Below are 21,703 nucleotides of genomic sequence, written 5' to 3' on the forward strand. Positions count from 1 at the left end.
GCCTCGTTGAGAATGAATAGGGTGGCATTTCGAAATGTCTGTGAGATAACGTTAACTCACAGGAAGCTTTTCTAAATAGGAGGACACCGTTTTTGTTTTGTAACTAACGAAAACACTGCGAGCCTCTCAGCTGATCTATATATCAAAGTCGCTGTCACATTTATTGTCTTTTGAGCCCATTAGATCAGAACATGCAGTATCGCATCACGGACATTTCTCTCGGTTATCTGTCTTGTAACGCTTGGAGATTCACGTTGGTATTCACAAACAATGGTGAGGCAGTTAGTTGGCATAACGTTAAGTAATATACAGCATGCGAATCGAAGCCGATCGACCTCTTTTTCATCGGCCCATGACCCTGGAACGTAAAAGAAACATGACTTCCTAATAAAATCCTGCGTGGATGTAATAAAATGGCGAGCCCATCCAGTCCTGCATTGTTTGTTTTACATTGTTTTTGTTAATGGCGTGAATCTTCATAGCGGAACTATGATGCGAGCGGCAAAGGTTCTGCACGAAAGGAGCCCCGCTGCAACAGGAAGTTCTACACACGGAAGTTGTGTTGTCTTTTGTGTATCCCGATTTGTGGTTGTTTTATTTAGGAAAACACCATTTTAGTTGTAACATTTTGTGCTTTTTCAGGCAGCAGTTTCGCAGATTTGGATTATGCATTGCTGGGTAAATAACCATACGACTTGTTAAAGCGGTTTCTGATTGATCTGTCTCTTGTAACGTTACCCCTCGCGCTATTTTCATGAGTGTGCGAGAAAGCTCGATTGCATTAACGTTAGTGCTAACGTTAATCAGATTTACACATGGAAATCATCTAAATCAGGGTATAATAGCCATATTTAATTGGTTGCATTGTTGATTGTAAGTGTTTATGTGAAAAGTGATTTTTGGATGGTTAGGTAGGCTAGTGTGTAGTGTTGTGTGGTAAAGAAAGATGCATTTTGGAGATTCCTTGTTTATGATGAACACATGTTGGCTAATGAACAATTTCATTTTCTGTGAGTGGGGACTTGTAAACTACTTAGCTGTTGTTTTTAATGGGAGCAAGCTTAAATCTAACACATTTTGTAATTTATTTTCATATCTCTGTCAGATCTATTCTCATCAGACCTCATGTTAATGGCATAGCCAGTTATCTATTAATATACCCACAGGTTGTTTGCATACTGTGATTCATTTTATAAAACTATTCTACTTCTGATTAACATTTACAAGTTGATACTACATATGTTTTTAAATTGCAGATCTCTGTCAAGGAGGTCAAAATCAGTGAGGGGGATGGACGAGCAGAAATCAAACTGCGAAGAGAATGACTCTGAACCAACAGGTAATGTATCATGTAATTTTTCTACATGTCCCAACGTCATCCATTATGAATGTACTCTATTCTGTAGGAACACGAATAATATCACAACTTGTCTCTTGCTCTTTAAAGAGAAATGCACGTCTGAGAACAAAAAAAGTTTTTTTGTTTTAACATAATAGATAAATAAACCTTGTTTTTTAAGAGATGATGACAAAAGAGCAGAACAATGTAGGTTTTTATTTTCCCACAGCAGATAAGTCAGTATGAGTTTAATAAAGCCATTTATTCCCATTGTTACGTGCATTGTTTGCATTAAAGTGATGCCTTGTTATCTCTCTTTTTTTTTTTTCTTTAACACACACACACACACACACACACACACACACACACACGCACACACACACATATATTTTCTAGCTGATGACAATGCCCCTTCAAAGCAGCTTGTCTCCTCTGAGGAGGAGCCCAAAGCTCTTCCTGCTGCTGAGGACATGTCTGGTGCTACTGCAGCCTCTTCCAGCACACTTGTGTAAGTTTTTTTTTTAATTCAGATCATAGGATATTGTGCAATCCCAAGAAGCTGGTTATTGTTGGCAACACTAAAAACAGAATCTCTATTTGGGTTTTCAACCATCTTGTTTGCAGTGTTGGCAGTAACGCATTACAAAAGTAACGCAATTACAGTAATGTATGGCTTTTTGCTGTAAGACAGTAATATAACGCATTACTAAAAAAATAATCGGGAATATTATACTCGTTACAATCTCAGTAACACATGTTGCAACACATTTTAACCCGAAATTAAGTGTTGTTTTGTTTTTTTAATAATTCACCAACACCAAGAAACAAATCCAGGAGTAAAAGAGTTATTTCCTGTTGCGGGAATCCAATGTTTCCCGCAACAGGAATGTGGCAGGGTGCAAACTATGGGGAGCTCGGCTCCTCTTAACAAGATGTTATCTCCCCTGATGGATCATGTGTAAATAGATATAGGCTATGTGTTTGTGCTTTAATGAATTACTTTCATGATTAGAGAGGCAGGCTGCTGTAAGTTCATCCTGACGGATCCTGTTGGAGTGTCGGGAGATTCAAGTAATCAATGACAACTATACTGCTGTACCTCGTACGTAAATGTGCCGAGCGTCTTTTTTAATGGGGAGATGATTCAGCCCAATTCTACAGCCCGCTATTATCAGAAGGTTCATTTTTTTATGAGACTCACCCAATCCGCAGATTTAAGTCTGCACATCACGAGAATCCACCCATGCAGCACATCTTACTATCAGAATAATGCGGCTATTAAATAGCAGTAAAAGTAACGCAAAAGTAATGTAAAGCATTACAATTAAGAGACAGTAATATTGTAATATAACTAATTATGCTCAAATGACAGTAACTAGTAATCTATAATGTATTACATTTTGGAAGTAACTTGCCCGACACTGCTTGTTTGTGACTGTACACAGAGAGAGCGTTCAAGCCTGTGCGCTTTGTAACTGTGTGGAGCGGAGCCTGCATGGACAGCGGGAACTGAGACACTTTGGGCCATCATCTGAGTGGCCAACCCTCAAGCCATCAGCTTCCCCACTGCCACAGCCTGGGAATGATGACCTGTCTTCCATTGGATTTTCCTCCACCCCCTGTCTGGCGGAACTCTTTGATGACTCAGGTTGAACTCAAGATATATATACTTTTATATTTAATACCTGTCCATTAAATAATTAGTTTTTTCAATTAATCGGGTTTCATCTACTAGAAATATAGCACATAGACGTAGTTTGGTTAGAAATCTTACTGATGTTATAATGAACAGGGGGTTTTTGGATTCATCACTGGTGTGCGGTGTGGTCGGAGGGAGTGAAGCGGATGGAGAATGAGGAGCTGGAGAATGTGGATAAGGCCGTTATCTCAGGGACACAGCGGGTAAGTGCGCTGTCAGTAGACTTGGATTAGATTGTATATGGTGAGAATATAGGGATTAATAGAGGCTTCCTTCACAAAATTTTAGTTGTTACCATTGTTGTATTTCAGCTTTGCGAATACTGCAAAAGGCTGGGTGCAACCATTCGATGCCATGCTGAGGGCTGCTCACGGTTCTACCACTTCCCCTGCTCGGCAGCCAGTGGATCCTTCCAGTCCATGAAGCAATTGGTCCTCCTCTGTCCAGAGCACATACACAAAGCAGAAGAGTTGGGTAAGAGAACCAGACATCTTTGTCAAAATTGAAACAAACATCAGGCATCTCTAAAAAGTGTCAAAAAGGTATTCCCTGATGAACTAAGAATAACAAAAAAAGACCAATTCCTGTGTTTTTATTTATTTATTTTTTTACAGCAGGTGAGGAGGCTTGGTGTGCAGTGTGTGACTCAGCGGGGGAGCTCACGGACTTGCTGTTTTGTACGGGTTGTGGCCAACATTATCATGCGGCCTGTCTGGAGATTGGTGCCACGCCGATCCAGCGGGCAGGATGGCAGTGTCCCGAGTGTAAAGTGTGCCAGACTTGCAGGTTAGTGCACCTTTTGTGAGTCAAACTGAACTGTATACGAGTGATTTAGATGTAGTGCCTGCCGTTTTGCATGCTATTTACATTGTTTTTTTGCATGATATTTACATAGTTTTTACATTTATTACTTATTTACCATTTTTAAGAGTAATGTCGCAATTCTGCATTTTCTCAGACAACCAGGTGAAGACTCCAAAATGTTGGTATGCGATGCCTGTGATAAGGGCTACCACACCTTCTGTCTCCAGCCAGCCATGGATTCTCTTCCCACTGACCCATGGAAATGCAGAGTAAGTCACATTTGTCATTTACGTCTGGACAAGTTGTTGCGCTTACTTTGCAACTTACTTTAAAGCAAGCTTACTTACTTTTGAGAATGAATCATAAAGCATTTTAATTTACCACGACATATGAAAGACTTTGTTTTTTGTTTTTAAAATATGATTCTTTGATCATTTTTACATTTTATCGCTATAAATCTGTATTATGTCAGAGGTGTCGTGTATGTACCGAGTGCGGTGTCCGTGGACTGGTGCTGCCAGGTTCGGCACAGTGGTTTGACAACTACTCCGTGTGTGAGGGCTGCCAGCGTCAACGCAGCTCTGTGTGTGGCGTGTGCAGCAAAGCTCCCAACCCATCTGTTACTCTGCAGTGCTGCAGCATGTGCCACAGGTTAGTTTAATGCGCAAGCGCAATGCGCTCATTGGTGGTAACTACCTTGTGTGGGCTTGTCGCTCATATTGTCATGAAATATTTCTTGATGATCTCCCTATTGTCTTAGGTGGGTGCACAGTGAGTGTGCTTTCCCGGGGGAGCTTCCAGAAGTCAAGTACATTTGCCTGCTTTGCAAGGAGGATCAGCAGCAGCCTGTCACTCAACTACACACAGCAGAGATACAGACCAGAGAGGTGTCTGAAGAGACTGAAGGACACGTAGATTTGACAGTCCAAACGGATGCAGTCATGGCGACAGAAGAGCACACAGACTTATCAGAGGTGACCCCAGGACAGAGAGGCACATCAGCGATTGGTCAGACTGAAACCACGACTGACAGAGAGACACCGATGGACTTGGGTAAGTCTGAGTCATACACAACTTAAGACAAAGTTTACAAGACCTTTTATTGGACTTGTAAAATAATGCAAATTGTTTATGAGATGTGCCTTTTTGTAAGTTAACTACTTTTGGCTTTAGGAGGGGAGTCTGCAGTTGTTGTGACAGCAGATGTTGGGGAGGGAATCATGGAGGAAGAGCCACAGGTAGCAAAAGAAGGATTCACTTCGGAGACGGCCACTGCTCCACTTAAGTCTACGGGTAAACTCAGAACACACTGCAAACATACATATTTGAAAGTGAACACAAAGCAGTACTTTAGTTTATTATTTGTATGATGGTTTGCTGTAACTAATGATATATTTATTAATATTAACACTAATAACCCCACATTCCTTAATCTCAAATGTAGAATGTGGAACAACAGAACAGGGGGCCTCATGTCTACCTGCTGATGAGGCAAGAGCAGAAGAGGCAGTCAGCCAGGTGACCCAAGCCACCTCTTCCCAGGACCCCACAGCAGAGACGCAGTCTAACAACCTTAAAGTAGAACCAACACCGGTGTCACAGGAGGGCCCTGAAAATATGGAGGTGGAGAAAGAGGAGGAGAAGCAGGAGACCACTCCCTCAGGGGAACAAGAAGAGTTATTAAACAGTGGCTCTGATGGCATGCCTATTGCAGAACCATTCTGTAAGGATCCACCAAAGTTGCCAGCTTCTCCTGCCTCTGTGGACAGAACGGACCGTTTGCCCATGGCTAATCAGCAGGAAAGAAGTCCATGCCAGGATCCCCAGTCTCCTCCTCCTCTTTCTTTATCAGTAGACACCCAAGAGGCCCTCTCTGCTGTGGACATGGAGGAGAGGTTACTACCTCACTCAGAGGAGGAGGAGGAGGAAGAGGAGGACGAAGACGATGATGAGCCGATGAAAGGAGAAGGACATATTGTGGACATAAAGCAGGAAATGCAGGAGCGAGAGGTTAAGCCAGAATTGATGCTGGATGAGATGTCCAACATGAGCCACGGAGATGAGAGCAGCAGTGGCTTTCTGGGCTCTCCAGGAGAACCCGATCCTCAGATCTCCATGGAATTTGGCCTTGTGTCTGCTGGCCGCTCACACGCAGATAACCTGCTCACTGAGACTGATGACTCGCTTCCCTTCGAACCCCTCAGAAGCGACAGAGAGAAAGCGAAACGCAGAGGTTCCCCAGGTCGCTCACGTATCAAACAGGTGAAGTCTCCATGTACACGTTTTTTTAATGAGCTATTAATGTTTGGACTGTCGATATTTTACTGTAACTTTGTTTTTAAGATGACATTGTCACACAAGTTGACATTGAAATTATTTTTCCTCGGCTTGTAGGGGCGAAGCAATAGTTTTCCTGGGAAGCGTAGACCTCGAGGGGGTGGTGGAGGGAGAGGGCGTGGTGGGAGGTCACGCCTCAAAGCCATGGCCTCCTGTATTGATGCCTTCTTGGTGAGCTGTAGTTTACACATCCTTCAGAAGTTGTGAAGAATTACATTTTGGAAATATATTTGTAACTGTTTATTCCCTTGTCCACAGCTAAGCATGACCTCAGACACTGGACTAAATAAGGAGGAAGATGATGAAGAAGATGACACCATGCAGAACACAGTGGTTCTTTTCTCAAACACTGATAAATTTGTCCTACTCCAGGTACAGCTCTTGTTGTAGTGTGACATTTTTAATTACCCTGTGGCATTTGCTGTGCCAAGAACCACAGTTGTCACTTTCAAATGCAACATAAACAGACTCTTTGTTTCCTCTCGCTTTCTTTCTTCTGTCTTAGGATATGTGTGTTGTATGTGGCAGTTTTGGAAAGGGTCCAGAGGGGCAGTTGTTGGCTTGTGCTCAGTGTGCACAGTGTTACCATCCCTACTGTGTGAACAGCAAAGTAAGCGCAATGTTATCCTTAAACCTTTTTTTCATCACTGTATTTTGTAAATTCCGATAGATTAAAGCTGATATCTTCTGTAGATCACCAAGACGATGCTCCGTAAGGGCTGGCGCTGTTTGGAATGTATTGTGTGTGAGGTGTGTGGAAAGGCTTCGGACCCCTCCCGTCTGCTGCTGTGTGATGACTGTGATGTCAGCTATCACACCTACTGCTTGGACCCGCCCCTGCACAATGTTCCCAAGGGTGGTTGGAAGTGCAAATGGTAAAAAAAAAAAAAAAAAGTTCAACTAAGAGCACAGTGCCTCGTTCAGCCTTGTAGCTTTGAATGGGGTCAAATGGAAATGAATATATGTAAATTTGCATATTATGTAAAACACTCATGCCTCAGCCCTGCACTAGCAATTCAGCGGCCTATCCCTCTGCCGCTTACAGAAAAATTGTTACACCACTCACATTGGCAGCTGTAGTTTTTAAAAAATCTTAGCTTAAGATAGCATTGCATATTAGCTGTGTAATTGTTACAGAGTTCTACACTACTTCTGCACAGGTGTGTGTGCTGTGTGCAGTGTGGTTCCAACTCACCGGGTTTCCACTGTGAGTGGCAGAACAACTACACCCACTGTGGCCCCTGTGCCAGCCTCGTCACTTGTCCAGTATGCAGAGAGAACTTCATGGAGGAGGAGCTGCTGCTGCAGTGTCAGCACTGCGATCGGTGGGTGCTGCTCATTAGAACTACATAAGCACACACCAGACACAGAAACTGAGGTATTCATGAGAGCGCAGCTAATGAAGACAAGCGGGGAATGGATTATTTATGGATTTTTCATATCATGAATTATTCCATAACATCTTTGATTTGCGGTGTGATTTGTTATGAAAAGTATGCATAGCAGTGTATTTCTGTGCAGATGGGTTCACGCTGTCTGCGAGAGTCTGTACACCGAGGATGAGGTGGAACAAGCTTCTGATGAGGGCTTTGCATGCACATCGTGCACCCCATATGTTCCAAAACCTGTGGGTAAGTCTCAGAACGACTATTTTAAAACTGAAGCTACAAAGACTATGGTTTCAAAAATGCACACAGGATATTCTTGTATATACTGATGACATGATTTTCTTTTGCATTGTCTACCTGCGTTTTGCATTTGTTCACAGTAGTAGAGTCAGCCATTATGGCTTCAATAAAGATCAAAGAGCCAGGTTGGTGGATTTTGCTTATTCATGTTTATTATCACAAACGCATTCAGAATGGTCATCTTTTGTTTTTGTTTTTTTTATTGTAAGTCACTCATTGTAAATGTGACTTTACAGAACCCCAGTTCTACCGGTTGGAGGGTGTATGGCTGACAGAGTCAGGCATGACCCTGCTTCGCAGCATCTCAATGTCTCCCTTGCACAAGAGGCGGCAGCGCCGCTCCCGTCTCGGCACTCTGTGTTGTGAAGGAGGTCCTGATGGAATGGATCTGAGGGAGGTCGAAGGAGAAGGGGACGAGGGAAAAGGTTGGCACACTTTTGGCTTGTCCACTGGTGTATGAACACATTTCAGCTGTGTTTTGCTCCTTTTCAATGTAAGACTTTGTACAAATTCAATGCTGTTCTGTATGTCTAGGGTGTGGGGAACCCATGGAATGTGAACCGAAGATGGAGAACCCTGGGAGTCCTGACAGAGAAGGTGCTGCAGAGGGAACTGAAGGTGGAGGAGCAGAGGAGACAGATGATAGCAAAAAAAGAAAACGGAAACCTTACAGACCTGGTAAGCAATGCAGACTTTCACTAACCAAATTATAACATCCACATAGTGAATACGCCTAGGCATCCTGTAAATATTGACACATATTTTATTCATATATTTTACTAGGAATTGGAGGCTTCATGGTGCGACAAAGGAAGTGTCACACACGGATGAAGAAAGAATTTTTTGCCCAGCTGGCTGGCGAGACTATGTTAGATGGACAGCCAATAGAGAGAACCATTGATGAAGGTTAGTGGCAACAGAAGGATTTTTTATTTTGTTTAATCCAATGTTTAAACTTTATAATAAAATAATTCCATAATTCTCATAAATGATCTTAGAAATTAGTAGTGGCCAAATGGGATGGGTGTTCAGTGATTTAGTTAAGACATTTTTGACATACCAGCTATTGCCCATGGGACGCTCTGCTTATGGTCTCTCATCCCTAAGGCACGTTCAGCCTCGCATTAACGCTTGCATTTTTTTAATTCATGGAAGTTTTAGGTCTGAATGTCTCATTATCCTTCCATTATTAGTAGTGGCAGCTTGACCGCATTTGTGTTTTGTGAATATTGTGCATTTGTGAAACTGAATTTCATGGTTATCTATGCGTAGGACCCCACCCTGACACAGATAACATAATGGATCCTAAACCAGTGGAGGGCGAGGAACAGGCCAAGAAACGTCGGGGCCGGAAGAAGAGCAAACTCGAGGACATGTTTCCAGCTTATCTTCAGGTTTCTCGTCTCTCTACGCCCCACGCTTTTAACAGTTTTGAAATGTATGGTTTCAAGTGCTATAATGTTCATATCTTAAATGTGTGACATTCAATGCAGGAGGCTTTCTTTGGGAAGACACTAATTGACTTGAGTAAGAAAGCTGTGATGATACCCCCGGGGCAGAGGCCAAGTGTATGCCTTGTCCGCCCTTCATTACCAGCACCACCAGCATCAGGGGTCAAATCTATTGGCCCAGAGAGTAAGTAACACAACTTGACCTGTGACACATGGAAACTCTGCAAAATATTTGTGACACTGGTTGTGTAAAAGGTCAGTAAAGGGTATGTGACCTTTGTGCTTCTCTCATTAGCTGAAGCCAAGGATCGTGTGGTGAAAGATAATTTTCCTCTCAAGCAAGAGGGGGGTGAGGCCCTCCAGGCTCAGGGAGATGGTGCAGGTAAGTGTGTATTTTGCCACGGATGATTGATATTGTCTTGTAACTGCAGGTTGGTTTAAAATTACAAATCTTTTAGGAGTTTCTGCACCATCCTCATCGCTGAAGGACCAGGCAGCAACTGATCCTCATGACTCAGATGCAGATAAAAGTGAAGGTAGTAGCCTGAAAGGATACTTTCGTATATACAGTATGCAACATTAACTTTGGAAAAGAAAGATTTAGTATCTGCTGTCGACTTCATGGTTTACATTATGTCCTTTCATGACAGGTCTTCCGCAAGGGGTGGAGAGTCAGGACTCGGAACAGTTTTTCAGGAAGGTTCTGGGAGTGTCAGACGGCTCCTCTTTGGGGAGCATGAAGCCCATCTTGGAGGGCAGTAAGGGAGAACTCAATCGTAGCACTCTGCCGCAGAGAGCTCTCCTCTCAGGTAGGTACAAGGGGATGCCTGCAGATCATCATATGATTTAAACCTTTTTTGATGTTCAAAACCATATTTGTTGTATGATGGGCTTTATAAGGACTTAGATTGCAACTAAGGTGTAAGTGAAGTTCAGCTCGAGATTCAAACATGGAAAATCTCTTGCAGGGTCCCTGCCCTCAGCTGGAATGATGGAAGCCTTTCCTGGCCTCTCTCAGTCACCGTTCTTTGACATGCGGTAGGACTAATAATGTATTGTCTAGTACAGTTTGCTTCACAACAATCTTTAGTATGTAATTCTGCAACAACCTGTGTCAAGCAGATACGCAATTTTATTTAATCATTTTATTTTTTCCCAATTTAGAATAGACTTTTGTTCCTGATGTTGATACATGTAAGCCCTTTATTTTATATAATACTATACCCTATCATGTGGTGTACAGGGACCGAGGAGGACTGTTCAGTCCGGATGGGGGTGAGGAGAGCCCCTGGGCCACTCCCTCCACCCCAGCAACCCCCTCCTCCCCACCGACCCCCACTGAGGCAGAGGGGGATGGGCTGTCGTACAACCAACGCAGTCTCCAGCGCTGGGAGAAAGATGAGGAGCTGGGAGAACTCTCAACCATTTCCCCTGTGCTTTATGCCAATACCAACTTTCCCACTCTCAAACAAGACTACCCAGGTGAGTGCGGAAGAAATGCTATACCAACATGTACAACTTATTATTAGACCACTCGTGCTTTCTCAAAGGAAGTTTTACCGTAACACTGTAATCAAAAGCCAAGTGATTTGAAAGAACGCGATTAGCTAATCGTGAAGACAGCGATTTATTAATTTAGGTTAATTATACAGTGTATCTGACCTATTTTTAAACAGTCATGCAGTTACAAATTCATTCCGTTTTCTTCCTTGTGTGACAGATCTGCTCGCCAATCACAAGGATTGCAATGGAGTGTTTAGCCTACCTTACGTTGCTGACGTATTGTTAACTTTTAATTTTGTGTGCTTCAACTACGGAGAACAGCTCTCTTTGAACTGGTTTTGTTATGCTCTCGGCATGCCTTCATATCCCACATGGAGCATTTCAGAATAAATGTGTTTTGCCTCCCTGATTTTGTTGACTTGGTCAGTTGTCCTTGATGTCCTTTTGTGCTTCTATCATATTTAAGAAGGCTATGTAGTTAAATTGTTTGTTGTTTCTTTTGTCTATTTTAACTGTTGATTGTTGATATACGTTTGGCATCCGCACGGGGTGTTTTATTTTGAAAATCGACCGGATTCTCTATGCCTTTCTGACCTCCTGCGCGGTTCATCTGCTCTGTGCTACTTGACATGGCTTCTGTCAAAAATAGACTGGCAGTGAATATTGAATTTTAGCTACACTTAAGGTGAACAAAAAAAGCAAATTGAATCGTAATCACTATCTGGCAGAAAATTCCTAATTAGATTTCTCCCCCCCCCCCCCCAAAATTGTTCAGCCTTCCTACACGTTGTGCGATCGGTTAGCTTCTCCACTGTTCAATTGTTCAGTTCATTTTACGGAAACCATAAGCACCCAAATATAACCATTATATACCTTTTAAGCATCCACTGATCAAAAGATTCATAGATTCGTAGAAATAACTATGGTAGCCTTCCACTGGTTACTGGTACTCACTCACTCACTCACTCACTCACTCTCAAAATTATAAACATAATAAAGTTATTCTGGGCTAATAATTGAGGTTTTACCGTATATCACTGTTAGATATTGAGAAGCTGTTAAATATTTCTCCTGTCACAGACTGGGCTAGTCGCTGTAAGCAAATCATGAAGATCTGGAGGAAGGTGTCAGCTGCTGACAAGGTTCCATATCTGGTAGGTTCTGTTTTCTTGTGTAAAAAAATTATTTGTTTATATTAACTTAACAGTTGTTTCCTGCAGTTCTGTTTAACACACATTTCTAAAATGTAATCGGTGACTTTACTTTAAAATTTACATTTTAAATTCTTGAATACTCTTCTTCTCTTAATATCTAACTTCTTTCTGTAGCAAAAGGCCAAAGATAATCGAGCAGCTCAGAGGATCAACAAGGCACAGAAGGTGAGTTAAATCATCAGCATCCTTTTGTATTGTCAAGGTGAATGAAAGATTTGGTACAGTTCATTAGAGTTGCAGTGCAGATTGTTAATGTTGTCTCTGTACTCTTTTCTCCTCTTCTCACAGCAGGCAGAGAGTCAGGTGTGCAGGCCAGTCAAGACAGAGGCAGGGCGTGTGAAGGGAGAAAGGCCCAGTTTACACCTCCAAATCCCTCCACCATCAGGCTCTACATCAATTTCTTCTCAGCCCAGCTCTGCAGAAAGCCCATTTCCCTTCCCTCCAGATTCAGGATCATCCTCTGTTTTTTTCTCAGACGGACCTGTTAAGACCCCGGTGTCAGCTGAAATCCGTTCTGATCCGTTGGCCAAGCTTCCTCCTCAGTCACCCCATTCTCATTCCCACCCAACCACACCCTTCTCCCATGCTGGGGCCAGCCCCTTGCAGGCCTCTTCCTCAGGTTATTCCGCTTCCGGCCCACAGGGTCCTCCTCAGGGACGGCCAGCCAGTCTTGGCCCCTTTGACATGCAACCAGGAACTCCTGGAACCCCCAGACGGGCTCAGCAGGTTGACCCCTACTTCAGATCACAGCTGCAGCAGCAACAGGGTCATCTACCACAATCACAGCAAGGCTCTCAGGAGTCCCTAGGTCCTCCAGAAAGTCCTCATTCAAGAGGTGCTGGGGTCGGGGACTCGCCCATCTTCTCGCCGCCCCACAATACCCATTATGGAGACACTTTCAGAACCCAGCAAGGGATAGGACGGCCAGAATATGGTTCATCTCCGTCACCCTCTGCAGTGGCTTCCTCACCTGCAAGCACAGGACAGTATAGGGCTGATATGAGTGCACCTTCTCCACGCTCCTCCACAGTTGGAAGAACTGACCTATCCACTGGCTCCCCTGCTGGGATGCTGGAGTCTGGGGATGGTTTATTCAAGGCACCTATGACGCCACGAATGCACCAAGGGGAGGGCGGAGCAATTCATCCTGGAGCTTCCCCCAGCCACCACTCTGAAGGCTACAGGCAGTCTCCCTCCCACCCTTTCTCTGATCCCCACACTCAGCCACCGCTAACTCCCAGACCGCATTCAGGTGACAATTGTTCTCTTGGACCCCAGAGACACCCTGTAGGTCAACAGGAACTATGCTCAAGAGTGCCCTCCAGCCCACAGTCCCAGGGCAGCTCTCAGTCTCCCCACACTCCTGGTGGCCTCTGCAATGATGCTTACTCTGTCCAGTCTCCTTCTACCCCTCGTTTCCAATCCCCAGACCCTTGTTCTCAGCCACCTTCAAGGCCACAATCTAGAGACCCTTTTGCTACTATACACAAACCCCCTCGCCCCTCCTCTGTTGCCCCAGAGGGAACTGTAAGTTATAAAGGCTCGCCTCATCCTAACCAGCCACCTCCACCCCATCCCACCAACAGTTCCATAGCGGATCCTCTCTCTGGTAAACCATCAGGACCTCCCTCTTTCAGCTGCAGCCCCAACACAGGAGGCTTCCAAATAACTCAGCAGCAGAGTCAGATGTTACAGGGTCAGCTTCAGCAACCACAGCCACAAACTCAGCAGACTATGGGATCAGACGGCTTCAGCTCCAGGGGGCCACCTCCTACTGGACATCAAGAACTACCGTCTGTCCGCCCTTCAGATGCACCTCATCAGCCAGCTTTGCCAGGCACTCAAGAAATGCCTGACATTTCAGCAGTGCAGGACCCTGCATTAGTAGGCCTTAGCCCTTCTGAGCTGGAGAAGCACCGTCAGGTATTAAAGTATTAGCCAGTGAACATCATTCTGTGCACCTCTGAGGTGTTTGGCTAATCAATGTTTCTTGTGTTGTTTAGCGACAGAGACTGAGGGAATTTTTAATCAGACAACAAATGCAGAGAAACTCCATTAGACAAGAGAAGGAGGCTGCTGCTGCTGCTGGCAGTGCATCCCCTGGCTGGTCTGGAGGAGAGATGGGAGGCTTTCAACAAGACAAGGCCCACAGAGCACCACCACCTTATCCACAGGTACACACCTTCAGCATTATGCCACAAACCTTACAAATGTAACATCTAGACAACGGTGTGAAGTAGCAGTTACGAAGATGTCTTTGTATGGCCTGAGTTCATCTGGAAATCCAGAAATACTAAACTACAGAATCAATATTTGAATTTGTACTTTTGTCTTCTCTCTTGACTGGTGCAAGCCAAATGACAAAGTGAGTGGGGGTGGCTGTGGCTCAGCAGGTAGATTAGGTCGTCCACTAGTCTAACTGTTGAGCTGGTGGTTTGATCCCCAGCTCCTCCTGTCCACCTGTCGTAGTGTCTTTTAGAAAGACATTAAATGCCAAATTGCTCCAAATTGGGAAGAGCTTTGGCTAGAAGTACTTGATACATGCAAACATTTACCATTTATTACAAATATAAGGAATGGTACATTTACCTATTTTTTGCTGTTATTATGTCCTTTAGGATCGTGTTGCTGCTACTACTGCTGGAGCTCAGGCTTCTGTGGCAGGGAAGATGCCCATGGTTGTTGGAGGCATGGAGGACACGCTCATTCGCCCACCACCTACGGGAACCCCTGCCATCATGGATCCCACTGCACTAAGGTAAGCACTTTGTGAAGTTGAAACACATTAGGTGTGAAATAATAAAGATTTTGTTCCCCTTCAACAATTACAAATGTTCCCCAACTGTTTGAATAATGGCAACACAGGACATTCAGCATCTGGTCATTTTGGTTGGTTATAATTATAGCATGTATACATATTTAAATAAAAAACATTGCTGTATTGTTATATTACTGGAACTGATTTGAGAATGTAATGAGCCTAGAAGCACATAGTAACACTGAAATAATTACATGGCTCCAAATAAATATTTTGCACCCTAAATTAGTCCAACCTCCTAACATCTTAAAAATTCTAAATAAAATAAATATCTTATCTTTTTTTGCGTCTCTGTCCTTCAGGCCACCAGGGCCCACCAGACCTCAGGGCATGTTTGCCCGTCCACCATTCCCTCCTCAGTGGCAGGGCCAGGCCCCAGGTCCAAGGAGGTTCCCCCAACCTGGCATGGAGGCCATGGGCATAAGGCACAATCTCAACCCTGCTGTCAACATCCAAGGTATGGAAGGCATGAGTAACCCTCACACCTTGATACCAGGACATGGAGGAGAGACCATGCAGCCAATGGGTCAAGGACCTCCACCGCAATTCATTGAATTGAGACACAACTCACAAAGGCTACCACTGCGACCCCAGTTTATGCCCCGTGGACCCCAGCCCAGACCACGTCTCTTTGTCCAACAGCAAGAGATAGGAGCACCTTATGTTCAGCAACATCCCATAGCTCAAGCTGGTGGCATTCAAACAGAGAGTGGCAGCAACTCACAGCTGGGGTTACAGCAGGGTGGACTGTCAGTTTTACTGCCTCAGCAGTCTACAGGCACAGTAACACAACAGCCCCACCTGCAGCCCCAGGCATCTGCTTCCGCTCCAAACAATCCTAGCACTGAGCAGCATCACCTTCCACAACCAAATGTAGTCACTGGGCCCCAGCCTGCCACAGCAGAAAACAGTGAGGAACTGCCAGAGCCTGACCTTGAAGGGATCGGGGATCCTCCAGGGGATGGAGGGGTGGAAGATGAGGATGATTTGGCTCTAGACTTAGACCCTGACAAAGGAGATGATGACTTGGGGAACCTGGACAACCTTGAAACAAATGATCCACATCTAGACGACTTGCTTAACAGTGATGAGTTTGACCTGCTGGCTTACACTGACCCTGAACTGGACCAAGGAGACCCTAAAGATGTCTTCTCAGACCAGCTGCGGTTGGTGGAAGCAGAAAGTGAAACACCTTCATCTTCCTCCGGATCTGTGCTTGTTAAAGTGGAAGAGAAAGCTAAGGTGGAGCCAGGGCAGAAGTCTCTCAGAACAGCCCCTGCAAGTACAGGGGGGTCTGCTACCCAACTGCCACCTTCTGCGGAAACTGCTGATATCTCCAAAGTCAAAATAGAGGACAGAGGGCTGACCCCTCAGATGCAGCCGGGACAGACTGTGGTGAAAGATGAAATAGGAGATGCTGTGTCAATGCTTCTTGGTGGAACCACACCATCAGCCAAGCCTTCACAACCAGAAAACCAGTCAGCCTCACTCAGTTCTGTTCGATTAGGGGGACTATCCTACCCCCTGTCAGGCCAAGCTGATTCATTGCCCTTTCCTTCAGCTGCTGCACATGCAGATATTAATGATGATCCGCTAGGGCTGCCTGATGTAGGGGGACAGCACTCCCCTGCTGTCGATTTGGCAAAGGTAGAGAGCTCTTTAGATGGTGAACTGCCTCTTCTAATACAGGATCTGTTGGAGCATGAGAAGAAGGAACAACAGAAGCAGCAACAGCAACAACAGCTCAGTTCCCTCCACCAGGGAGGCATGCCGCCTCATTTTCCTGGCCTCTCAAGTCAACAGCCAAACCCACAGGCACCTGGGCAGATAATGCTGCCACACCACCATCGTCCACCACCCCAAGGAATGATGGCTCAGCCAGGGATGGTACCCCGTGCTCCGCACATGTTGCAGCAGCAGCAGCGGCTTATGGGAACTGGAATGGCACCTCCACCTCACATGACCATGGCCCAGCAGCAAGCCATGATGAGGATGGGGCAGCCAGGGGTCCATACAGGTCTCAGCCATCAGACGCAGCCACAGGTACAGCCACAGCCGCAGCCGCAGCCAGTGGTTAAACAGTCACCGCTTGCCAACAGTTTCTTCCCAGATAAAGGTAAGCACTCGGGCTTTTCACTGTCATTAGTCTTTATGATGTACTTTTTATACTCTATCAACTGATTTTGGCTTATTTCTTATTGCAGATTTAGATAAATTTGCTACTGATGACATCATGGATCCCATTGCAAAGGCAAAGATGGTGGCACTGAAGGGTATCAAGAGAGTGTTGGCACAGGATCCAATGGTTGTTCCTTCTGGCATTAACAGGTACTGTGTATTTTTGTGTAAACCTTTTAGACATTAGTTGAAAATTTTTGGTCAGCATGTTTTCAGTCAACTGTTTTGAAGTTAAGATTGGAAGTTCAGTATCCATAAATGTATCTAGAGAATTAAAAAGAACTATGAACTATAAATATTTAACATATCTGTAGATACAACATCATACTGCTGATATCCAGCAGAGCATTTGTCTGACCCACAAAAAAATGAAGCGGAAGACTGCCAAAATGGCACATGCAAAGTTTATATCAAGTGCTTATGATTTTTTCTGCATATATCATATTTTTATATCAACAATAACTGTACTCTACCTGCCCAGCACGAAGTGGCGGACAGACAAAGTCAGCTATTAGCCGGTGAAATTAGTGGACCAATTATCAGCTAAATAGCCAGATATTTTCCTTGAGTTGGTGGAGACCAGATATAAAAGGAGAGTGAGCACTTACATGGCTCAAAATAAATATTAATGTTGCTGTGTGTTTGCTGGATGCTGACATGTTTGCCATATCAACCTAAGATGTGACAATATGTCAGTGCTGTGTTCAGTGGTTATCTCTGCTCCTTTGAAAGTGGCAAAAAACTTAAGTTATTGCTAGTTTAAAAGTGGCAGCTTTGCAAAAATTTCATGTATCCTCTACCACCATCTTAATATGTTAGCAATAATTGAGAGTGTCTAGATCTAGAGCGTTTTGAATGCCTCTCAGCCAACTATAAATGCAACAAGGGAATCAATCCAGGGTGGTGTTAGCTGACAGACAACATAGTATTATTAAAGTATATTAGGACTAGCAATCACAAGTTGTGGTGCATGCATGCGGTAAATTCATCAGGTCTAACAGTATTCAGAATGCAGGACAACTTATGCATGAGATAATGTAGGAAATAGTTGGGAGTACCGTTGTAGCAGATCAGCTAGTTTCCCGGTTACCTAGTGAATCAACACCTCACATCATGATCTAAAATTAAATGGCTGTCATTGTTCCAGTTACGGAGTAAGGCTGTGTTCATATCAAATCAAGTGTTGTGGCAAAAACGGCAGCAGGGTGTTTAGGCTCTGAAGGTTGCGACTGCAGGGGATGCCGAAAGAAACTCTCCAGCAAAAAGAAACGAAATCAGCTTTTGGAGAAATGCAATCCGATGTCACACTGTGATGGCCAGCTATGTAAGCTGGTAATGAGACCAGTCAAACTGCTCCATACTCAGCCTCAAATATTGAACTGAAACCGGGTGCTCTTCATGAGGAGAGAATAAACACGCCCACGCCACAGCACAACCCTGCGCTAATTGCTGCTACCCCTGATTGGGTATGATTATCTGAGTCATTATCTAGCTAGAAGGGGAGTAGCTCAAGTTTTTTTTTTATTTTTTTTTTTTTTTTTTTTTTCTCAATGAAAAATAAATAAATAAATATAGGTTCAGTAGGGCATAGTTGAGGTGTACCACCTTCACCTAATTTAGAGCCAGGCCTGTACTGGTGCTCTTTAAATTATGCAGTCTTTACATTAGCATAAACCTAGCAAGTGGAAACACTCTGATTAGCTGGTTGAAGCTGTTGGGTTCAGTTCAGTACAAAACTAGCTCATACAAATACTGTTTGTTTGTTTTTTTTAAAAACAAGTTTAATAACTCAGCAACTACTTATTTGTTACAGTTTTTTTACATGTTTTAACTATTTGCTGAGGCAGATGTTAAGAATTATTTTATATATATATATATGTGCATGAGACTCAGTATTTCCTCAAGACTGATTCTACTCCTCCTCAAAAGGGAGTGACTTAGTATGCAGCAGTGCCATAGTTTAACGGGCTAATGGCAGATATCAACAAACAAAACCCATCAGGTGGTGGTCACATCATGGTAATTTGTAACGTTTTTGCTAAATGGTTTGGAAACTACATACCCTTACAGACCTGGTTCAGTATACTGCAGGTGTAGTTACACACTTTTTGTTTTGCTTTCTCTTCAGGCAACAAGTTTCTCTACTTGCTCAGAGGCTAGCCTCTGCCCCGGGCACAGATCCAAGTCAACTTACATCTGGACCTCCAAAGGTTTGCTCTCTTGCTTGTTAGTTAGTGATTTGATTTCCCATATTGTAGAAAGTGAGATTTGTCTTTTATTATAAAGCAGGTCTTACTACTCCATACTGTAAAAAGTATCAAAATGCTCAATCTATGGAGAAATGCACACCGCCTGTATTCAGAAACTGTCTTTTTGAGTTGAAATGAATTGTTGGGACTTCCATATGGTTGTGATGTCACAACTGTACAGTCAATGCCCTCAGTCATGCCAACACAACACCAACTCTGGATGAAGAAGTTGCGAAGTTTCCTGATGGACAGATAGCTTTACCTGTAGTTAAATTAGCCGCTAACTACTGCTTAATCAACTATTAGGACAGCTAGCTGCATGTGTAACTGGCTAACGGCAGCTACACTTAGCAGCAGCTGCTAGCAACAAATAAAGCTATCTGTCAATCAGGAAACCCACATAAATCACGGATAGTTGTAGCAGGACAGCTAGAGGACATCAGAGCAAAGAGCAGAAAATATTTATCCATTAGACATGATCCAGTTTCTTCAAAATCGGTGAATAAAGTTGTGCTTTTGTACAGTACTCACTAAACCCCTGGCCCTGAGTGCTGCCCCTGGGCAGGCTTCTGGAAATTGGCCAATCAGGAAAAGTGGGCTTTTAATGAAGGGGGGCCTTAAAGAGACTGATGCTAAAATGTCTTGTGTCAGACAGAGAACTGAGGGGCTGCATGAAGGGCCAGTAAAAGATGAATAAAACTGAGTTATGCAGTGGAGTTCCAGAATAAAACAATATAGAGCTGGAAATGAGCACAATATTTGTCCTTTTAGTCTTGTGTACCTGATTTATTATTTTTTTTTTTATAAATGCTTTCTTTTTGTGTTTAGGAGGGAGAAACAAGTGATCCCACCCAGTCAAGACCCAACCCTCCCCAGTTTGTCCAAGGAATCATCAGTATGTCTTTCCAATACTGCCTCTTGTTAAAAATAGATTTAGTAATTTGGAAAGATTTTTTATTTAATAATATTGCTGAACTCATACTCTTTTATGGATGTAATAAGTTATGTACTTCTGTTACAGACGATGCAGAACAACACCAATATGAAGAATGGCTTCTTCACACCCAGCAGTTACTTCAAATGCAGCTGAAATTTTTGGAGGAACAGATTGGAGTTCACCGCAAATCACGCAAGGCACTGTGTGCTAAGCAACGCACTGCTAAGAAAGCTGGCAGGGAGTTTGCTGAGGCAGATGCAGAAAAACTAAAGTTGGTTACAGAAGAGCAGAGCAAAATTCAGAAACAGCTTGACCAGGTGTGTAGATATCAGGTTTACAAATGTGTCCACAGCAAAGTTACTTGGCATCTTGAAATGCAAATTCATATCTGTTAATAATTATTCTGCTATAGGTACGCAAGCAGCAGAAGGAGCACACCAATCTTATTGCAGAGTACAGAAGCAAGCAACAACAGCATCAGCAAGGCTCAGGTCTTCTTACCCCAGGTCATTCTGCACAGGGGGCACCCCCTCATGTGTTTCCCAAGATGCCTGGGCAGATGGTGATGGGTCAACAAGGGACACCAATAATGGGCCAGCACCCTGGCATGATGCCCCAAGGTGGAATGCCTGTCAGGATGCCTCAAGGGCAGCCCTTTATTGGTGGAGCTCAACCCCAGCTTCCTGGCGCTCTCGGAGCCAGTGGCGCCAGGGCCCCAGGTCCTCCTGTGGCTCCAACAGGATTCTTCCCACAAGGGCCTGGAATGCAAGGTGCAGACCCCAGGGTTCTACAAGAAAGACAGCTTCAACATAGGATGCAGATGGCAAAGCTCCAACAGCAACAGGTGATGATGGGCCAGCAACCTATACCACACCCAAATCAACAGTCTGGCTTAATTGCTCAGCCGCAGCCGGGTATGATGGGGAACCCACTTATGGCCCAACAAGCAAACACTCAACAGGGAATGCTAGCCAACCAGGCCAATCAGCAAAGCATGGTACAAGCTCCGCAAGGAATGGTTGGAGGCCAGACTCTGGTGCCACAGAACCTCGCAGGAGGCCAGCCTATTAACCATGCTCAAGCCATGATGGCAGCACAACCAGGCATTATGAGGAACCAGCCAGTTGCACCATGTCAGCAACAGCGGCCCCAGCTGGTGATGGGTCAGCAAGGCATGGTTGGATCTCCAGGTCATCCTGGCCTCAGGGGTACTCAGGCCCAATTGACTCCGCAACAACAGAACATTCTGGCCCAACGCATGCTTGCATCTCAGCAACAGCAGCAGAATGTTGCAAAGAATTTGGCCCACCTGCAGCAGCAGCAGATAGCACAGCAAAGACAACAAAACCAGTTGATCAGTCATTCGAGCCAAGAGCAAGGAGGGCTCTCCCAACCCTCTACCCCACAGATGGGCTCCTCGCCTTCAGCAGGAAGTATCACGCCCCAGCCACAGGGAGCTACAGACTCTGGTCCCAAAGAGGGTGGG

At 44.3% G+C, this 21,703-nt stretch overlaps 1 protein-coding gene across 1 annotated transcript; it reads left to right on the forward strand.

Moving 5' to 3' along the window:
- Positions 1–659: 659 nt before the first annotated feature.
- On the forward strand, positions 660–21,703 carry kmt2d (lysine (K)-specific methyltransferase 2D; the record flags this gene model as incomplete). Its single annotated transcript, XM_046055612.1, has 40 exons — positions 660–678; positions 1,257–1,339; positions 1,736–1,847; positions 2,785–2,987; positions 3,132–3,241; positions 3,350–3,512; positions 3,653–3,824; positions 3,997–4,111; positions 4,315–4,493; positions 4,603–4,895; positions 5,016–5,135; positions 5,287–6,104; positions 6,237–6,350; positions 6,438–6,551; positions 6,685–6,789; positions 6,873–7,054; positions 7,340–7,504; positions 7,701–7,810; positions 7,948–7,992; positions 8,104–8,292; positions 8,402–8,545; positions 8,651–8,773; positions 9,140–9,261; positions 9,361–9,502; positions 9,614–9,700; positions 9,777–9,854; positions 9,969–10,127; positions 10,287–10,356; positions 10,562–10,800; positions 11,902–11,975; positions 12,150–12,200; positions 12,324–13,958; positions 14,039–14,209; positions 14,654–14,793; positions 15,156–16,969; positions 17,058–17,181; positions 19,160–19,241; positions 20,109–20,175; positions 20,302–20,534; positions 20,630–21,703. Coding segments are annotated over exons 2-40 (9,987 nt in total), but the record flags the coding sequence as incomplete, so codon positions are not given.

The sequence above is a fragment of the Micropterus dolomieu genome, linkage group LG08 (genome assembly GCF_021292245.1).
Source record: "Micropterus dolomieu isolate WLL.071019.BEF.003 ecotype Adirondacks linkage group LG08, ASM2129224v1, whole genome shotgun sequence".
NCBI lineage: Eukaryota > Metazoa > Chordata > Actinopteri > Centrarchiformes > Centrarchidae > Micropterus > Micropterus dolomieu.